The sequence below is a fragment of the Synchiropus splendidus genome, chromosome 12 (genome assembly GCF_027744825.2).
Source record: "Synchiropus splendidus isolate RoL2022-P1 chromosome 12, RoL_Sspl_1.0, whole genome shotgun sequence".
Taxonomy (NCBI): domain Eukaryota; kingdom Metazoa; phylum Chordata; class Actinopteri; order Syngnathiformes; family Callionymidae; genus Synchiropus; species Synchiropus splendidus.
In genome coordinates this window covers 7,438,845-7,460,896 of record NC_071345.1, presented here as the reverse complement: position 1 = coordinate 7,460,896, position 22,052 = coordinate 7,438,845, and the positions used below count along the sequence as shown (strand labels likewise).

Genomic DNA, 22,052 nt, shown 5'->3' with positions numbered 1-22,052 from the left:
CTTAGTTCAGGCCGAGGTTCCGAGCCGACCGTTAAATCTGTTTGAGCAGAGTAATTGACCTTATCAGCAGTGATGTTTTAAAGGCTTGTGGGCTTGCGACTGAAGGGGGTTTAGAGTGTGTGAGGATCGATTGGTCGGATTAACTTGTACAAACTAATCATCAATCATGATGAGGTTTAAATTGAAGATATTTCACCCCTTACCTAGCACAGTTATTTACAAGTCGCCTGGTTAATTTTGCCAGTGTTTCCACTGCTTTTTTCACTGTTTATCTACGACTGTTCATTGGCGAGAACCTGACTATGTGATACGTATCCAGATATGGGTGTGTCAATACCATATATTGCGATATATTATATTATATATATATTACATTATATTATATTATATTTGTTAACAAGAATTATTATTTTAAGTCGGGATGCACCGATGCCAATCCTGGTATCGGGTATCGACCTGATCCAGCCTTGTAAAGTGGGATTGGGTATCGGTGGAAAAAGCTGGGATTTCACATTTGCTGTCACAGTAAAATGCAAATAATGTCAGCTCATAGTGTTTTATTATGAAATTTTCCCGAATTCCCAGGACTTATCAGTTTGTTCTTCTCCACTGCACGTAGCTCCACAAGAAATATAATTGGTGAAGTAGCGCAGGCAACATTTGGAAAGCGCGTTGTTTCAATAAATAGCAAGTTTGCAATTCCATGAAAGGTCATTTTTGCCTTTTTACTTTAGCACATTATCCCACAACATGGAATGGAACGGTGGTTAATACTTAACCAGTGGTATCAGATCGGTATCGGTAGATACCCAAAGCCCAGGAATCAGTATCGGGAACATAAAAGTTGGAACTGTGCATCCTTAATTTTAAGGATAAGAAAATCTTGTCTAGAGAACTAACAGTATCATGCGCATTAAAACTTGTCCAATGCAAAAAGAAAACAGGACATGAAGTCGTCTAAAGATGAGTTCCTGTTCAGTCACCTAAATGTGGAATACTACGTCTGCCTACACAAGTTCCTTCTTTCCAAAGAGTGGGGGGGTGTGAAGAGACTGAAACTCTCAGAGCTGTAAAACCAGACCTCAAACATTGCTGCTCATTTGCCGTCTGTGAAATCGTTTCTAGATGAAAGAGAAATCCCGCCGCATTGTTCTAGTGATTAATATTTGGTGTGGACCACGGAGACGGATGTGTAACGGCAAGGTGGCTGCGGCAGCTCAGCTGTGCCGAAGTCGCCTGCCACGTCCTGTAATTTATGCTTCTGAGCAAGTGTGTAATTCAGAATGACACGTTCCCCGCTGGGATGTTTACAGCAGTCAGATGTTCATATGAAATTCTACATTATTGGATCATGGTGGCTTCACCTCCGTCTCTCTCTTCAGAGGAGAAGTGTACCTTGCCAGCATTCTGAGCAGAAATAGGAACTCCTGGTGTGGACTGCAGCATTGATTTCATTGAAAGACGATGAGCTCTCTCCGTCCCCTGATGCCACCCACGCTGCTTTTTTTTTTTTTCCCAAAGTTTATGCCTCCCCATCCAGCGGCTCCCTTTCTCTGTGTTTGCATCTCAAACAGTTCCTGGCAGACTTCAGGTCCTTAAGGGTTTGTACAGCATCCACCTGGAATGTTTGCCCTGACTTAAAATAGCCTCCTTCACTTCTGCTGAAGCCGAACCGGCGGCTGTGGCCAATAAAGAGAAGTCTAGGTGACCTCTGCCGTGTTCTGCTGAAGCTCCTCTCGACACAGAAACTCAAAACTGAGAGAAAGAAAAGCAGTTCTGAAGGAGTGAGAAAGGCAGAATGATCCCACACGTTTGTCCATGTTGAAAACAAGACGGAACAGAACCGTGACAATCAAAACTAAACTTCACAATATTAATGCTTTTGTCATACATTCCTTGATGTTAAACACAATTAGAAAAAGGCTGTTTCAATTTTCCTTTATGCTTTATATTCTTGCAAGGACATTGCTCCAATTAAAAGTGACAAAAAGAACAGGAAGAGTGAATTCAAGTCTCTCAGTTAGTCAAGCTGGCTTGGCTTTACAAGTGTTTTGCTGGACTAATAGTCACGTTGCCACCCTTAGATCGCACCCTTGTGATACTCTTTGGTGTTGCCTGGTGTATTCGGTTGCGACAGTAGACATAAAGAGGCTTGGCGTAATGAAATTCCCGCCGCTGTCCAAATAAACAAGCACACAGACATGTATGTATAATTGAAGAGACTTCCATTATTCATATCCGTCGGCTTCTGTTCTGTGAATCGCACAGATGTCAATAAATACTTGGTTGTGAACATTGAAATGTTTGCGGCACTGAGTAGTCACATCGCTTTGTGAGACAAAGTGCAGCGTGCGAGCCCTCGTCCTGGATAACTATCATTAATTAGAGCGTGCACGCGATGGACAGTGGGTGTTTGTTTATCCCCACCGATTAATACACAAACAAGACTCTGTTGAGAGAATATTCTATTCACAAATGAAGAAACGGGAGCATTATCTTCTTCTACTTGTCCCTTGTCTAGCTACTAGCAAAGAGGTTTTCAATAGGAGCGACTGGAATGATCAAGATCAGAGGGCAGCTGGCGGAGAAAGCAGGGACAATGTTGGACTGAGCAGGCAAAGGAAGGAGAGGAAGACATGATATTTATCTTATCAATATTCAGATCACTTTAGCATCTCATCCTTCTTGTGATGCCCTCGATGATTCCCCAGCTCTGAACTGTAACTTCCCGGTACTTGTGCTTCTCAGCTGAACCACATTGTAAAATGAAAACAAAAAGCCTGTGATGAATCTGGTTCTATCATCTAGCTCTACTGTGAAAAAAAAAGAAGAACAAAGACACTCTATTAGGTTTCATTACACTCCTTGATGGACATATTGATCCACGAGCAATGAGCTGTGTCGAGAGAAGACTGTTGTTCTCCACCTCATCGCCTCAAATTCACACTTGGTTTTCGTTTCTCGCAAAATCGCCCCCCTTTTTTTCGCTTCACTTACTTGACCTGGCAACAGATTTTAGGTTACATTTTCCTACACATGTACTCAGTGTGACCAGTGACATCCCACTCCAGCCGTTGCCATGGTGATGGGTGGCAGCTGGATGCAGCACCCAAGATGAATGGACCATAAAAATTGGAGGATGGGGGAACGGGGGCGTGGCAGAGGATAACATTGACTGGCATGTTGACTAGATGCATAACTAAACTGTGTATATATATATATATATATATATATATATATATATATATATATATATATATATACACAAACGCTTTTTTTATTTGACTCATTTTAATGTAATTTACACTAACACTGCTCTGAATGTATTTCTTTTAAATTCTTTTAAATTAGAAATTCTTATACAAATATTTTCAAGACATTACAAGAGCTTTAGTTTAAATAAGGTGATATAAAAACTTGAATATAGGAATATAGCCACCATCATGATTTATTGTGCTATTGTCAAACTGATGCAAAATAAACAATATTTTGTTGTTTAAATGTATGTATGCCCCCCTAATATATATATATTGAACTCAATTAAGAAGCATGAATCCCTGTTTGTGTAGAATTATGTTCTATACTCGCGTGCTCGTTGGTTAAGAACTAGAGAACACAGCCTCAGCTTTAATTTTGCAGCATAAATAATTCCGTAATCATGCAGATCCATGACAATTTTGGAATATGCTAAGCAGACACAGATGTAGCATCAGATATAAATGGTTGAAACTCAGTTTAACAATCCAATATTTAGTTCAGGATTTGTAGGTTTTTAGCATCTTATCCGATGCCTGTTACATTTAGCCTCAGGAGAGGTTTGTGAACACTGGAGACGACAGCGCCGCTCCTGTGGGAATGTCAACGTGATGTCATTGTGGTGTAGGAATACGTGGGTGGACAAGCTGTGTGCGTTGTTCAAAAGGTCTCATCATGCACTGACAGCCGTCACATATCCAGTTAACATTTCATATAAATAATACATTGAAAAAAGCTCAGGTCTTCTATACATGCTAAAAACAGAGTCCTTGCTGGTAATATTTGGTTCCTCACTGATTCATTCAGCCATTGTTGTGTCCAGTACTGAGAAGCTAATTGTGAGCACTTAGAACAAGAAGTTAATGGTCACTGTCGGTGCCAAAGGTCTTCCTGGTTGGAGTCGCTTCACTTGTTGTAAATGCAGCGCTTCTGTGGTCTTAAAGCACCTGAGCTAAGTGCAGCTTAATACTGCGCTCTGCTCTCAGTTTCTCTGTTACACAACAACCAGATACAGTCAGAAATGTTGTCACTTGAATCTGTCTGCAATTCTTAAAAATACATCAAAACACTTTTAGCTTCAGTGAAAGCTTCTCCGTATTAGCAGTGGAACGCTAAAGTTGCGCTCTTTCTCTGTTTTGGTTTCAACGGGAAACTAAACATAAAACGAAATAAGGCTGTTAAAAAGTGTGTGCTGTAGGTTTCTGTCTGAACAAGGCTACATATCCGGGAAAACAAGTCCAACTCGAGGCTATTGAAGAAAGTAAATATCTCTGTTTGACTGCAGCATTGTGAATGAATGTGAATCCAGTATTCACAGTGTCCAGAGTACTTTGGTTCACCAGGCTCAGTGTGAGGTATGAGGTGAAGGATAACTTCCTGTTTTAGAGCCGGTGTGTGGCAGTCACTTCAGCAGGATTCTACAGTCAAACACACAGCAAACTCAAAGTGATGCCGACTGACTTCTGACCTTTCATGGACACCTGTGCGCGCCATGCTTTGAAGACCTCTTGTCTCTTTCCTTTGAAGGTGTTTGTTTGTAGCATGTAGCAGAAACACAAAGTGAGTGAAGGTTGGGAATCACCGGACACGGCGCAATTAAAGTCTATTCAGCTTTTTAATGAGACGGATCAGTGTTAGGCTCCGACAGTCACGGCGTCTTTCCAGCCACCTGATCTCCACTTGACTGCTCTCACTCACTCTAATTAAACATGGTGATGAGACATGCTGTAGTTAGTGTGCTTAAGTGATGTTGTCGTGCAGGCAGACACGCAGCTAGATGGTTTTTGTTGTTTACTTTGTATAGCCACATCTTCACCGTGTCGAATCTGTTCAAGATACTGCGATTCAATCTGTTTTTTTGTCTACATATTGTCATACACAGCACCTCAGACTTGTCGCACGTGGTGCTTCATGTTTAGTGACAGCCAGCTATTGCTAGGCTAACAGCTAATATTGTATTAGCTGTTAGCTTACACTCTTTTCAAGACATTAAAAGCGCTTTGTTAGCTAGGCTTTGTTAGCTGGGCTAACAGCTAATATTGTATTAGCTGTTAGCTTACACTCTTTTCAAGACATTAAAAGCACTTTGTTAGCTAGGCTTTGTTAGCTAGGCTAACAGCTAATATTGTATTGTATGACCCTAAACAAGAGGTCTCTTTGTATCTAGGAACATTCTATTATACTTTAGTTGCTTGTGTTTGTGTGCCATTAAACTGAATGGTGAAATGCCCTCACGGCTTGGTGTGAATGACTTACACTTCCATATATATTAATTATATTTCCACTGTTAAAATGCTTCTATCCACTTCGGATAAAAGCACTAGGCGAGACCACCTTAAGCTGAGAGAGTTGGAAATGTGTGATGTGTGACAAGAAAGACAGCACTTTATCTCGCTGTAAAGGAAGTTAAATTACTGCCACATACCCCCAAAAGTTGAGTCTAATGCTATGCTACATGCACAAGTAGTACTTCACTAAGGCTCAAATAAGTCGTGAAAATCATGGATTTTGTCAGTGGCCAGGCTAAGAAAGTAGTCTTGTGATGACAAATTAGAGTTTAGTCTCGGCGACACTGCAGCAACTGCAGCTTTTCCTTTTGTCTTGAGATGTCAGTGTGAGAAGAGGAGATTTTAGATCCTCACACATTAGCAGAAATGCCATTAGCACGGATGAGTGCGTTGACAAAGTGCTAAAGTCTGCTGGCCGGGTGAGACGCACATATCCTGTTTCACACACTCTTCCCCTCTCCTCGTGCCCTTTTTACCCTTCATCACATATCTTCTGTCGTCCCTCTCTTCAGTGCCTTTATGCGCGCTCCACTGGAGCGTTCTGTTTTCTCCTTGCGCAAGACTTTAAGTCTGTCACCAGACGTGATTCCAAAGTAACATTTTCTCGTCTCCTCTCTCAGGTAGCGGCGCAGCAGCAGCAGCAGCAGCAGCAGGATGCCGTTGGTAAAGCGCACCATTGAGCCCCGGCATCTGTGCCACACAGTGCTGCCAAGGAACATCAAGAACGAGCTGGAGTGTGTGACTAACATCTCCTTGGCCAACGTCATCCGCCAGCTCAGCAGCCTCAGTCAGTAGCAGGAACACACTTTTCCCCACACACAGTTGCTTGATGTTAACTGTCTACGTGGCTAATCTTTACAGATTGCGCTAAAGTGAGGTGACTGACTGAGGAGACAATATGTGGTGGAAATATTTGCTTCGCAATACGAGCTCTGATGGAAGTCAGTTGAGATGAAAATATCCAGTGATTGCAGAAATCCTGTTAATCGTACCTTCGGGGTGTCCAAGCCGCCGGAGAGTTGCAATTGATGGATTGCAGATTTACAAAAACCATAAAGCGGTGAGCAGAGGCAAACTGTTTACAACAGCAATGTAAGATCTGCTCACTTAGAGGAATGAAGTTTATAAAATGTGATGGAAAATGGCTTTTAGAATTTAAACACAAGACAATAAATAGTTAAGTCATTGCTTTTGAAGAAAAGTCATTTAAGATGTTGGAAAAACAAACCCATACACAACTTTGCTGTACTTATACTAGGGTCATTTATGAGTCAATCTCCGTCACAAAACTTCACGTCAGAAAGCTAGTCGAGCTCATTCATTACAATTCTTTCGCCATGAAAGATTTAACAACCTCATGGAGGCATTTACAGTGGGACACGTAACAATTTTTCGCATTACTGAAGATGCGTGGCATTTGTCAAGATTACACTGATACGGAAAGTTAAGATATGCCCAAATCTGGTACTCCTTTTATTGTGACCAATACTGATATTTGTAGTTTTTCTCCTTTTTTCTCCTTATCAACCACATGACACATGCCCTACTTTCATTGCGATGCTCCAGTAGAAGCATTCTACAAACAGTTTCTCAGCTGCGTTATGAAAACTTGGCATATTTATGTCAAACAATTTGTCTCAGGCGACAGATTGGATCATATCCTTCCTCAGATCATACCGACAATGCTCATTACAACTAGACAAAAACTGACTTCTACACAACAATGAATCTGTCATGTACAACTTTGTACAACATTAAAAAAAAAGAATAAAAGTAATATGTATCGCAGCTTACTATTTTGAAAACATTCCATTCATGTAGTAAAGCACACAAGCTTGTTAGCCACTACTAGACACACTGTGCCTCCTGGCGCAGTTTTATGAGGTCATCAATCACAACAGCACATATGTCAGGACTCCACTAGCATTTGACGAAAAAACCCAGGCATTAGGATAGATATGAAAGATACAGATACTGGATAACGGACATCCCTAGTATTAAAGGTGCCGTGTATTCAAATGCATACAGTTGATCCACTCCTTACGATCCCCAACAAATTTGCATCTCCTTCAGAAAAACACTTCTTCTTCTTAATAACCCCTCAGACCACTTCCTGCCGGAGCACATGTGGAATGTGATGGTGCTTCACAAACATGAGTGAGCGCTCTTTGCTGTTGCAGGTAAATATGCAGAGGACCTGTTCGGAGAGCTGTTCAACGAAGCCCACTCCTTCTCTTTCCGGGTCAACTCACTGCAGGAGCGAGTGGACCGCCTCTCCATCAGCGTCACTCAGCTGGACCCGAAAGAGGAAGAATGTGAGTGTTTAGAGTTCAAGCCTTTTTTTTTTTAAAAAAACCTTCCCAGCCAATCCTTCATCTCTGCAGTTGTCGCCTACACAAAATTGGATGTGTTCCTGCTCCGGTGTGTAGTGTGATGAAACTCTTCCTGTCTCACCTCCCACAGCTTCCACCGCTGCTATTAGAGAAGCTCCCACACTGGGTAATTTTCTTCCTGATAGTGGGAAACACGCCCGATTAGAAAACCTCCTGCCAAACTTTTGCTCTGATATGATGCACTTTCATCCCCCTTAAAGCCTTTCTCTGGTGCGAAATGTTGAATCTGTGATCAGGCTTCTTATGGCATTAGAATCATAACCTGTGCCACCTGGGAAAGTGGAGGCAGTAAATACCAGACCCATTCCCATGGGTCAGCAGTTCATTTAGTATGCTGCTTCATGCCTCCTTGTCGCTGAGACAGAGACGGTAAAATACTTATGGTTGCCATCACAAGCTTTTACAAGACAGCCAAATGCTCTATGGTTATGTAATCAACCGTTTTTGTTTAAAACACGCTGTGGGAACACATTTGTACGGAGCCAGATCTCCGCTCCGTCTTTCCTCTCTCTCTCTCTCTCAACTGTACTCCACTGTACATTTTAATTTCCTGCCTCGCTTTCATCCGTCCAACTCCAGTTTCGTCTTCAGACCCATTATTTTTTTTTTTTTTAGAGGACCCAAAGGCAACCTGTGCTTTACCACATACTCGATCTCAATCTGGAAGCCGCTCACTGTTTTATTAACTCTTTAAACCATTCGAACCAGCCATGTCCAAAATGCCGTAGCCATCGGCAGGTTCAAGTGATGAAACCGCCATGAAACTTTATTTTTCTTTGTTTAAATGTCTAAAACCTAATTGAAAGTTTTCCAGTTTTGAGTTGGTGAAAGTCCAGTCAACAATTGAAGCTTTCTATGTATTGGAGATGTAGAAAAATTTGAACATTGGGTCAAAAGCATGGTAGAAGTTGAAGTGTAATAGCATCACCAATTTATGCAAGATTCATGTCATTTGACTTGTATTGGGAAACCATTTAACAACGCTATATTTGGAATGAGCCAAAGTAGATAATAACAATATAAATGTTTCAAAATCCGGCATGTAACACAGCAAATTAAGTAACATAAAAACACCAAAATGAGTGTCAGGTAGGGATGTGTACTGGCAGGTATCTTGCGTTATGATACGTATTCAGATACAAGAGTAATGATACAATACATTGATATATTGCCATACTGTAAGTTCAAGAGTATATTGTAATAAGAACCATCATTTTATCAGGGAACATCTGATCATGCATCTGATAATGAATCTCCAGTGCACAGAAGAAAAATGTTATTATTAAACACGTGTCAAAAATGCCGCAGAATATCCAAGTATGTATGTATTAAATACTGATATAGCCGAGAAAAAAAAATCTAGATAGACAATAGCACACAATCCAGTATCGTGATATTTAAGCGTAGCTATATTTTCTTACACCCCTAGTATCAGGTGGCCTTAATGTAGAGTAGCTCTAGTGTAAAACAAAACTGACAGCAACATCTCAAAAGAGCATGGAGGAACTGTTAAATATAAGGCTTATGGTTTAGCAATGCCAAGTGAGACCGCTGACCCAAGATATTTTCGCCACGTCACCGATCAATAGCAGCAACAGAAAACTATCAGATCTCAAAATGATCATCAACATGAGTGGCCTGGTAGCCAAACAATAATGATGTTACACAGTTATTATCAATGGCCACTGAGTAAAAGAAGTATCCCTTGCCATATTATAAACTCCATAACTATGAGAGAAACAATATAAGATCCAAAGATTTAAATCAAATTGGCATCTGAGTTTGTGCTTGGGAAGATGAATTAGGCCAACTATTTCATTTCATCTCTCAAATTTGTGCAGAAATTGTAGAGCTAACAAATGCACAATAGCATGAAAAAACCCTGTTAACGCTGACAGTACTAATACAATGATTTAAGCTATATTATTCCAGAGGAGCTGGAGTGGAGGTGGGCTGTAAACTCCAGCTGCACATCTGCTGTAGCTTGAGATGAGGAGCTTATGAACTGCAAAAAAGGAGCAATAAGTAGGCGAATGTACGGCTCACAGATCAATATTTGTTGTTTAACCAATACCTACTGACATTTAAGTGTCGTTCACCCCCCCCCAGTGAAAGAACCTTGCGCACACTGTTTAGCTTGCTAAATGCACCAGCTGATCTATGGAATCAGTCAGTGTGTAATGATGTCCAGAGGCGTGCTATTTATTTATTCCTGACATCTTCATCCGTGCGTGTGTTTCTGAGTGCTTTCGTCTGGCCCCCGCGTGGTGTGGAGTCCTGATGAGGAGACCGTGGAGCATCTCTGTTGCACTTTTGTGGTTGGGGGAAGGGGCTGGGAAGGACGCGAAGAAAGATTGAAGGATAGAAGGATGGATGTGTAATACGGGGCACTGCAGCAAACCCACTGATGTGTGAAAGAATGGGACTGCAGGATTCTCAGGGCCGGTTCTGAATAGCTTCATCTGCTTCTGCGCCGATTCAACACTTGCTTCAACTCCTCCACGCTCGTTGTGCTGAATGAATTTCTCTCCCTTTTCCTCCAGCTTTGTTAAATCAAGTGACATATGCGCTTTAAACGGAAGATAAAGAAAAGCCTGCGCTCAGCCTCTCGAACATCACACACTCAAGCCGGCGCACACACATTTGAACCTGAGTGCTTTTAGCTCACGTGTTGTGTGTTAGTGAGGATGGCTTCGTCCTTCTTTATAAGAGGAGGCAGGGGTGGACCATAAATCAGGCGTGCGGACAGAAGAATTGGCTGTTTTGCAGAACAGAGGACGGAAGAGTACAGAAAGTAAATGAACTTAAGAGCTATAGTGGCTTTTGGAACTGAAAGGTGAAACATGTTCAAGATCGGAACCTCTTCCAAATCCTGTCATATTGTCCTATATAATCCATGTCCTATAATCACTGGAAATAAAGAGAGCCGAGAGAACAGTGTTAAAATATGCCAAATGAAACGCACAAATAAGGTTTATGAATTGCACCAAATGAGCCAGTTAAAAGGCGATTCAAATGATCAACTGAATATCCCAGTCTGGCTGATTCGACAGCTTCGGACGCTGCTTGTCGGTTACAGTGATCCATTTCAGATCCGACCCGGTTCAGAGCCTGAAAGCGCTTAATCGCATTAATTCTCGCGCTTTGACTTGCTCACCTTGCGCACACACCGTAACCCCCCCACCCTCCACTCCTTCCACCCCCACTCGTCCTCGAGGCTTGGCTCACCAGCCGCCCGTGTCCACCTCTGTCTTTGTCGTCCTTCCTGGCCCACGCTCATCTCTATCATTGATCTCTGCTCCCCCTCCGTCTTGCATGAATCCTATTTGTGTGCTGTCAGGATCTCCTTCCTCATCATTCCAGCCGCCCAAACTAATGGCCTGTAGCTCTCATTTAATGGCAGCGTTATATCAGAGTCGGCTGCTGGACTGGGCCACGAATATACCACCCCCTCTGGCTGGGACTCTGTCTTATGTACTTCACTGTCCCGTTTTTATATTTGTCCTTGTATATGTCTATTTTTAGATGCTTTCTTTATATTAGATGTTCCATTTCCCTTTTGTTGTTTTCCTCCTCCTCCTCCTCCTGGTGACACTGACAATCCCCAGCTCATATCTTACCGCAAGAGAAGAGTCTTGTAATGGATGCAATATAATACAACTACAACCCGAGTGGTGTTTGCTTTCTGTTGAAACCAGACCACAGCTGAGGAGCATTACTCCACACAGTAATACTAAATCATCTAACACAACAAATAATGTCAAGATTTTCGTATAGATTCTTAAATTTGATTTAAGTTAATCTTGTTATGTTACACATGATAAAAATGCACAATGATTTTAAGTGCAAAAAATTGGATACACACCGATGTAGATACAACATGAACACACAAACTCAAGAACAATCATAAACACAGACACACAAAACGGCACACTTTCAAATATCAAAAACCAGGACACAAATGCCACTATTAGACCACACACAGAACTACTGTTAACAAAATATGCAAAACCCCACATGAAACAGAAGTAAACTAGTGAAATTCAAACAAAACCTCATGCAGTCCAATCAAATACAGAGAACACAATGACAAATACACAACATAGTCAACTGTACATGTACATGCAATCACTTAAACATGCCAAACACAGAATGAATCACACAAAAATGCGCACTTACTCAAAGAGACAAATGCTAGGAACTAAAGAAGCAAAACAAAAAAAGCTTCCAACTGTAATTTCAGTTTAAAGGAAGATTATATTGTCCATAAACAGAGAAGTCCTTCGTCATGGTAAATGATCCATTAACACAGTACTTCTCAAATATTTTGCGTGCGCCCCCAAATGATTCGCACCCCCCCCCATCTTTACTGAGCACTTCAGAGGATCCCCGGATAGTTCATCCACACATGAAAACTCGATCATCCCTCTGTAGTGATGCGCAACGGGATTTCATATTGCGCATCATCAGCATAACTTTCTACCCCTTGGTTTTTGCACAGCGAAGTATGCTGTCACGTCTGCAGCAGTTAACACACAGCGGCGAACTTTTATGAACTTGGTGGTGGTGGTGGCTACAGCCCGGTCTGAAAGGCTGCTTCATTGCCGTGGTGATGATGATTGTTAAGCAGCCTTCGTCTAGGCTCCTCCTGACACCTGAACACTTATAACTTTTTCCATCAACCCCAAAAAAAAACCATCCCCTACACACAGCACATGGTTCCTATAGACCTTTCCACACACAGTGGTGTTGAGTGTTGCTGCTTAGGTCGACTTGAGCCTCCAAATTCCTCGGTTGCCTGGTGCCTGTTACTCTCCCTCTCAGTATTCAGACCGAGGACATGCTCTGTCTATTTAACGTCTTTTTAACCACGACACAAGGATTTAGTTGTTTGCTCACCCCGTGCACGAGACAGAACGTTTACAAGGTTTGTCCATTCAGCTACTTTCAAGGACAGTGGGAGGACAGCGAGGGAGACAAGTGATGAAACGAGTAAAATGCACAAAGAGTGGATGAGAGGTGAAAGAGCTTCCTGTGTAAAGTGGTTTTAAAAGAGAAGTATAATTTCTAGTGCTTATGGGTGACACAGGAAACATCTGAATGACGTGTCATTTGTGATGCTCTCTTTAGTCTTTAGCTTCTTTAGACAACACTCAGGCCATTATCGCAGGGAATAAAAGCAAAGATCTCAAAGATCAAAACTGGACTGATCACAAACTGGCCTGGTGATTTCACGCGCACACAGCAGCACGCTCCGTTCATCCATAAATAAACAGCGTAAGACCTGTCAAAACTTATTTCAGATGCTGTGGAAAGCCAGCAGTGCATGTGTCGTGTTCTCCTGCCGTCTACGAGCCGCCAGTTTCTTGATCCTGTCATGATGCTCAATGAGATTTCTGGCTGCGTCCTTTACATCTAACTCATGCTGACACACACTTCTGTGCCGCTTCCTTCATCTCTTACGCCGGCTTGTCGCAGCCTCTGACAGCAGATCCTGCTCTCCCTCAATGCCTCGGTGCGCTTGCTCTCCACCTCATGTAGTGATCCAGGACACTGCTCAGCCCTTGAGCCCCTTTTCTTCATGATGTTCATGGAATTACCATTACATTTTCATGCTAAAATATAATTTATCATTACCGCAGCTTAAAGAGTAGCAGCGTCTGTGCCGAGGATTCCTGCGAGTCTCTGAGAAAGTTTGTAGAAGCTACCTTAACTCAAGTGACTTCACAGGAAATGCCCTGCAGGATGCGTCTGCAAGCATCAGATTAAAGTGAATATCTTCTCAACATGAGAGGAAACATCAGATTTCCCTCTCGACCAGGTGGGAACGGCACATGGCATCCAAAATGTTCAGTTACAGAGGCAAAGAAGCCAAATTTACTGGGTCACACTCTCGAGCCAGAGTGCACATGTTAACTCTCCGGCTGGCATCTACATCTATCACTGGTTCAAAATCCGAATCATGAGCCGGAATAAATTCCTGACTCATGGAAGTTGTTTTATTAAATCAAGTGCATGCTGTTTCATTGAGTTCAGCAGTGATCTGTGCTGTCTACAGTAGGCCTGTGTATCGGCAGGTATCTTACGTATCCCAATACAGGAGTGCCGATACTATGATACTATGCCGATATTATGTGCATGAACACAAGTTTATTGTAATGAACTCAGTCCAGTTAGACTTTTTATCTAACAAACAAACAAACAAACAAGTTTGCAGTCCAACAAGGAATGAACAGCTCCCTTACTCAACAAAATAGAAGCAGATAGAAAATGTTATTCATATCAAACACGTCAAAATGAGTATATGAGTATTGAGTATTGATGTAACCCATTTAAAATATCAAGGCAATATCACAAAATAAAGTACTGCAATATTTCTACAAAAATATCACGCAATAATCAAGTATTGCAATATTTGAGCACATTAAATATTTTGTTACCCCAAGCGCTGTTGGAACTTTCTATCTTTCTCTCACTTCCTTTCACACTTTCTGTCAGTTTCTTTTACAGATACACTTCTTTGTTCCTCCCTCAGTAGCGTCTGCTGTGCCTAACCGAGTGTGACTTTACGAAGCGCCAGTAAAAAGTTTTCCTTCTTTTATTGTTTTGTCCTTTCGCAGTACATTTTCATCTTATTGTGCAAGATTTATATGCCACATTCCGAGTGGTGTTTTAAGTGTATTTATCCCCACGGCAACAGTAAAGTGATTCCATTTGTCGCCCTCTCATGTATAATTCAGCTCGCTCTGGATTTGTGTCCAAGTCTGTGGTTTTAGAATCTGCCTCTTAGTTCTTTCCCACAAACATTTTCTCCCACTTGCTTCTCGGAGCATCGATGGTTCGATAATTTGTCCGCTTTGGAAAATGTCAGCGATACCAGACTAGAAAAAGGTCAGCCACTTTTATCTCGACTGATCTGCTATTTCTTCTTTGGGGAAAATGCTTGGAGACGGCGTCGGCCCTTCAAAGAATGATTTACAGCTCTAATGTGTTCAGTGTGTGACTGAATTTGTGCCTGTTTTGAATATTCTGAGATGGAGGCGAATTGTAATTGTTCTCGTGAGCAAAGACCAATTGTGAGCATCAGTGTGTTGTCTTCTCGTCCTCTCCTGCAGTGTCTCTTCAGGACATCACCATGAGAAAAGCGTTCAGAAGCTCCACGATCCAGGACCAGCAGCTGTTCGACCGCACGTCACTGCCCATCCCCATGCAGGAGACCTTCGAGGCCTGCGAGCAGCCGCCGCCGCTCAACATCCTCACGCCCTACAGGTCGGCAACTTCTAGAGTTTGTTACTGCTGGGCTTAGTGAGCACAGTTTACATGACGTGTGGATCTAATTTCCACTACTTTGAACCCCAGAATTTTCCCTTCAACCTTCCTTTATTCCCTCTCAGCCTCTCGGCGGGATCCCTCCCTCTTCTCCCCTCATTTGCTTCTCTCCTCCCCTCTTGTTTGCTCTCCTCTTCATCATCACACCGCACCAGGAGGCAGCAGCTCCTCCTCGGGCTGTGATTCCTCTGATCCAGACCCAGCTGCTCTCCTCTCCTCACCCCTCTCTCATACACAAGTAAACACGCCAGATTTGCAGCTACAATCACGCATAATGATTTCCCCAAAACCACGCACACAATCCCACCTCTCTCTGTGTCTCTCTTCAACTGTTGCCATGATGTTTCTCCTCTCTGTTGTTTTGCATATGATGAAACATTCTGCTTGAGTTTGACGCATTTGCTTTTAAGAATCGAGAAATGGCTGGGGATTCTCTTTAGGAGGAATGAGTACATCGTCACCGTCACCACATCTCAAAGTAGATCATAGCTATTTAAAGAAGATCAAGCACCAGATAAGGAAGTCAGATAGCATTCAGAGTAGACTGGAGGAGGCGGAGGTGGTCCCTGTGTTGAAGCTTGAGAACAGAATAATAGTTCAGAAATGGCAGACTTTTCTCTGTAAACACACTTCTTACTTTAAAAGGCCTGAAGATACGCGGCGACTGATCTAATACGCTCACCCTCCTGCAGTCTTCCGGGAGCAACTTTAACATCTCAAGCTATAAAATGGCTTAAAAGGCAATTAAATTGAATCTGGTGGGATTTTGTGTCACTGTTTTAAAAGCTTATCTGATGAAGTCATATTTATTTCGGAGTGAAGCTTAAGATTATTCACTAATGGGGGGAGGAGATCAATGGGAGTTTTTGTTTGTTTGCTTGCTTTTTTATTATTAAAGCAAAACTCATCTGTTCTGTTAATCATTACAGTTTTTTTGTGCATCTATTGTTTGATTTACAATTGACTGCATGCAATATTTTTCTCTATTCTTCAATTCAACATCAAGTGAGTTCTTACACTGTCTGACAAGAAAAAGCTACAATAAGTTGAAAAGCACTGTGACAGCAGATTCCTTATTCCGCATAACTTCACAACAAAGCAGCATGAAATTGAACCAATATAAAAACTTGATTCAGGAATTGAACTCAACAAGGTTTCCATGTTGAACCCAATCACATTCTTGATAGATATTTCTTTCTCTTTTTTATGTATGTCACTCTGTCACTTTCTCTGTAGGTTATCTAAAATGAACCATTTAATATTTACTATATTTCTATGGTTTTAATTGTCTTTACTTTCAGTCTATTATTTATGACAAATCATTTTTGTCAACTTAATTTATTGATGTAATTGATTTCATACATTTATGAACATATATTTGATTTCTCGCCTTGTTTTAAAATTTTGCAATTCTTATTTATTATTAACATTTTTATGTCATTTGTATTGTTTTTATTTTTTTAATGTAGTTTATATTTTTATATTTTAATATTGATGTCGCGATTTATATAGTGACCATTTTATTTAATGCTTAATTATTTAAAACACGTTTTATTTATTTATTTATTTTTTCTTTGGTAGGGATGATGGCAAGGAGGGGCTCAAGTTCTACACCAACCCATCCTACTTTTTTGACTTGTGGAGAGAGAAGATGCTGCAGGACACAGAGGACAAGCGGAAGGAGCGGCGGAAACAGAAGGTATGTCTTTTTTGTTTATTTTTTACTCATCTTTGTCTTTATATTTTCACACCTTCCATTGTGGTTACATCATGAAATGGACAGGGAATTTTACTGCTCACGTCATATCACTTTTTTAGCTGGCCACAAACTCATGGCACCACTGATACTCGGCTCATCCAATTTTATCCCCTCAATGGAAAACTAGCCTTGAAAACAGGATCCACTTCTGCATCCCAGCTTCTTACGAGAGGAATAAGCGTGTTTAAAAATGACATAGATCCATGTCATTATTTTGCAGAGGACGGGTTTGCAGTTATTGGGAAGGTGGTTGAAAGTTGGAGATAAAATCCGTGATATTCATTTTTGAAGGTCCTCATGACATCATCCTGGCTTCAGTGGCTTCACAGGTTTACAAAGCCTTTTCCGAGCAGAGCTGGAGTTTATTCCTCTGATGTCATCCTTGTGGAGGCCTGTAAAGCTTCTTTCATTTCACTCCTCACTGGTCTGGCAGGCAGAAGGACCCCATGGACAGGCCTGGGAGACCCTCACAGGGAGAGGGATGAACAAGAGGAATTATGCACACGTTTGTGGGTTTATATCACCTGAGGGGCAGGGTTTTTTTTTCAGATCAGTTATGAGCGAGGTTCAGATTAATTAATGGGGTTATGAGTCAGGGATCATTTCCTAAATTTCAAGAACTTGGATGTGGAATAGGTGCCTGTTAACTGTTGACGTGATGCTAATGGATTTATGTTTAGTGATGATTTTGAGCCAGAAAGTAGAGGAAATCAGAAGCAGATGGCGATGCATATAAATGAATCCAAGCTGCTGTTAAACTCGCAAGATGAATCTCTGAACAATTTCTTCTATTGTAGGTTGCGTGAGTAACAAGTCCAGGTGTAGCGAGTCAGCTGCTTTATTTGGCTGAAATGTAAATAAATGACGTGAATTTTACAAATAAAAAATGGGAGTTGATGAAACTTAAACAACCAACATCTGATTTCAATATAGCCATCATCACTTTGTAATCTGAATTAACTTCCTAAGGTAAGGGATTGTGAAAGGAAGCCCAAGATTCACTTGTATTCTATATTCTAAAAGGTTCCTCAGCAAAATAGGACAGAACTGGAAAGAACAGTGTCACCTTGTCTTGCTCCTGCTATTCTGGGATGTATAGCGAATGTAGGACATGATTCTTAAAGGTCTCACTGGTACCTCAGTATATAACTTCAGTGGCATGGATGACTCAAATGGATCTTATGGGTCAGCTTAATAAGGTGATGCAAATATAGAAACTAAAGCGTATTAGAAGTAATGTACTTGATGTATGTGTTTGAGAGTAAGTATTAGTGCTCAGAGCAGCTCAGGTATGCTGAGTGAGTCAATTCTAGCTATTGAGTAAAACACCCAATAAGTTTGCTAAATTCCCAGGATCTATAAGTCAACAACCCAACTAGTCCTCAAGATAGTCTTTTTACTTGTGACTCACAGGTCAATGTACAGATGCTGTTTATTTTGTCTTCGTACTCACACGTCACTGACAGGAAACAAGGTGAAACCCTTTCATGACATATACCGTAGCATATTGTAAATGGATGGTAAATGACAGTGAAGCAGCAAGGCGGAAATTACACTTCTCAATCTCAAGCTTTTCCTTTAAATAAAGCCTCATCCTGCATCACTGGTAAGTGATAGAAGGCCAACAGGTTAAACAACAGCTATTAATAACAAAAACACTTAATATAATAACATTACAACTTGAGTTTTCAGAATGTTTCCATTGAACAACAGACACAAAAGAACAACAAGATCTGTGGATATGGTGTGACCTATTTACACCAGCATGATCTGGTTAGAAACAAGTGAAATCCGCGTCCAACCACACACTAGCCGCGACGTACACGACTCCATTTAGAGCCAAAGCGAGGGTGGCGTTGCGTGCCGCCGCCACCGCGTCGAGATCTTGACAAGCCCCGACACCTGCCAGTCACGCCGGCGCCTGATGAGATTGGCCGTTGACACATTTGCTACAGTGACTGACAGCGTCTCCGCCTTTCACTTATTTTCACTCCAGCAAGAGTCATTTCTGGCCTTTTTTAAGTGATTACCCGGCAACAGAAGGTAATAAGCTATTTCCATGCTAATGTGGCACGACATACTGGCAGGTACATGCATGTTTATGACATCATAAAATCCCTCAGCAGGCTTCCATCATGGACACCGCGTGTTGTGATTGAGCAGGTTAATATCAGAAAAGCACCGTGTATAAAAAGGACACTGGATAAATGAGTTGTAATATTCCAGTGAGATCTAGCATGATCATGTGCCTTCCCTTTGGGAGCAAGAAAACTGAGTCAGTACATCTAGCATGTGCTAGTACTTAATCTATATTAGCATCTTAGCTAACACTGCTACTGCTAATTTGATTCAAGGTGGTGTCTAGCTACGCCTCTTAAGATAAATTACTAATATTTACTACACCTAAATATTGCAGAGTTTAAAGTAATATTAAAAGAGATTATTTCAATTGTATTCTTGCTAATACTGTAGCATTCATTGCTTTTATTAATACCGCACCTTTAGTTTACTGATATTAATAGGATAAAACCACCACCATATTTTCTTAGGAAGTAACTCGAACAAGCTGTATAACTAGTTCGAGCTTAAATGACCATAGAGAGTTTCCAACATTATTAGCTCCAAGTGTTGAGGGAGCAGAATGAATGACTTGGCAGCGGGTTATAAGAGCGTCACCACCATGGACTTGCAGCGGAATACACTTTATCGTGCACAGTCTCAATCATAAAGCATCTGTAAAACTATAAATTTCACAGTCAGCTAGCTTAGCAAAGATTTAAATTATTACCTGTAATATAACAATGTAGTTTTTTTCCCTTTAGCTAAAGGACTTTTAAGAAAAAAAAAACTGTAGCATCATTAAATTTAGAATTAACCTCATTTATATAATCAAATACTCGTGTAGAGGAGGATAAGCAGACGTTGATGAATGAAAAGCAGCCGAGGAAGCAGAGTCCTGCGGTCCTCTAATCGTATTAGCTTCTGTGTTCGCCTTGGCTTCTGTGGATTAGCATTTCAGTCTGCGCCGCGACTGGAGCGCGGAGCAGCAGAAGAAGACTGGGAAGTTCATTAGATAAGGAAAAAGGTTTCTCTCCGTCGCTGATATCAAATCCATCTGTGCTCTGAGATCACAGTTTCCCTTTACAAATGGCATTTTAAGTGGGTTTTGGCAGCGACGATTATGATCTAAAATGGTGTTGTGGTCACCAGATGAAGTGAAGAGTGAGCGCAGTGAGTTAATAGAACAGGGAAATGAGAATGAAGGTTTCAGAAAGTTGAAGATGAGATAAAGACAGAATGAATCAGGGAAGACGATGAGAGAGCTTGAGAGATGAGAAGCAGAGGGCATTAAGAATATGAGGAAATGTGTCACAGCAATGATGTCAGGCTCTGGGATACAACAACCACCACAAACTGAAGCGGTTACACATCTCCAAACAATGTACTTGTTAAACCGCTTTAGTCAGCAATTCATTGGACACAGCAAATTCTGCCCTGTCAGCACTTTTTGTGCAAATGGAAATTGTGAGTTATTGACATCCAGGCTGCCAATAAATACGATTTAGATGGAGTAAGCGCTAAAGAAGTGTTGTGTTGAGAACAACACCGATGTTGTCTGACTCAGCCAGGTGACCTTATTCACATTTGTGGAGGAAGGTATCTGAGGCACTTTACAACTGTGCGTTGAATAGTACTTAGGCTGAGCGAGTCAGTCAGCTATTGTTTTCGACTCTCTGTTCCACTCGGTCTAACTCTGTCTAACTCCACACAGCTGGAAGTACCTTATCTTGTGTGTCCTGAGGGCCTCATAAGAGTGCTCTCTGAAACCCCTCCTCCCTTCCTCACCCCCCCAGAGGTAAGATCCATCCCTCAGCCAGCGCATCTGCTCCTCATGCAGGAGCCTGCAGCCCTTCCTCTCCTCTCCTGTCTGGACCACTGAGTTCCCCCCTCCCTCCTCAACACCCTGCTACTAACAACCCTGCCAGGAATCTACCTGCCCTGACTGCATCCCACTATTATTTAGAGGCAGGGAGTCATAGCCGCTGGACGCATCAGAGCTAACAAAGCGTAGCCAGACTGGACTTCTAAATTTAGTGTTTAATGATTTCCCATGATTCATATGTCTGGGCACTTTCTGAGAAAAATGCTGGCTGCAGAGACGGTAGCGCGGATGTTGGTTATTTTCCCCATTACTATTGCAGTTATAGCCAATTCATTACAGTCAATGTGTTTGGCTGCTTTTATTTACAACAGAAATCTGTTTCCTTGATCAACTTTCATGGTGCAGAAGCAGTTATTAAAGCTCGCTTTTAATTATATAGATTTTTTTCTGCAATTGCATTTGCACTAAAGTGGATATAAGCATTGGCAGCAGAATGATAAAGCACTGGAAAACTGCTGCAGGCCACTAGTGCGACTTTCAGTAATGTTATTTCGTTCGGGGGTATTCAGAACTTATTTAAGAAAATAAAACATTGCTTATGTGACAGAACAGCCAACATAACGCAGACTTTATAGAGGAAATGATGCTGTTACTGCTAATAAATGCTCATTACGCTAATAAACTCTGAGAAAAGTAGCATTATATTTCACTTTAGTCGACTAACAGACTTCATCTGAGGTCGGGACACAGCCATGTGGAGGATATTACTAACAATGGGATTGCATTGAAGTTGCAGTGAACTACTTGGGAATGTTTTACAGTTCATTAACAGTTTTCACACTCTGCTGTCTGACTCACCATGGTGTTGATTGAGGTTCTGTTTGAGTATTTGGTGCGAAGTACAAATTGATGCTGGGGTGTATTTTTGTTTGTGTGAGTAACGACACTGCATGCATGAGAGCATCTGAACGTTCACTCATGTTTGCATTATTGTATACATAAGTGTGGCAGGGTCTCAAAAGGGTTTTTTAAATGAGGCGATGACAAAAAATGGCCAAGTATATTTTTTAATGATGGATAGGTAAGCCATGCGATGGCGCTCCTTTCATTCGACATGTAGCTGCAAGAGGTTATTTAAAGCCCCA

General features: G+C 41.5%; 1 protein-coding gene across 3 annotated transcripts in view; it reads left to right on the top strand.

Moving 5' to 3' along the window:
• The window catches only part of wasf1 (WASP family member 1), a 46,331-nt gene that overhangs the window by 13,240 nt on the left and 11,039 nt on the right, over positions 1-22,052 (top strand). For 2 of the 3 annotated variants that reach the window (XM_053880737.1, XM_053880735.1), the window contains exons 2-5: positions 6,164-6,330; positions 7,724-7,858; positions 15,052-15,205; positions 16,847-16,964. In XM_053880737.1, coding sequence (XP_053736712.1) covers positions 6,198-6,330; positions 7,724-7,858; positions 15,052-15,205; positions 16,847-16,964 — 540 coding nt within the window. In that variant the 5' untranslated portion in view covers positions 6,164-6,197. Of the gene's footprint in view, positions 1-5,848; positions 5,963-6,163; positions 6,331-7,723; positions 7,859-15,051; positions 15,206-16,846; positions 16,965-22,052 lie in introns of those variants that run through there. The other variant, XM_053880736.1, reaches the window with a different exon arrangement.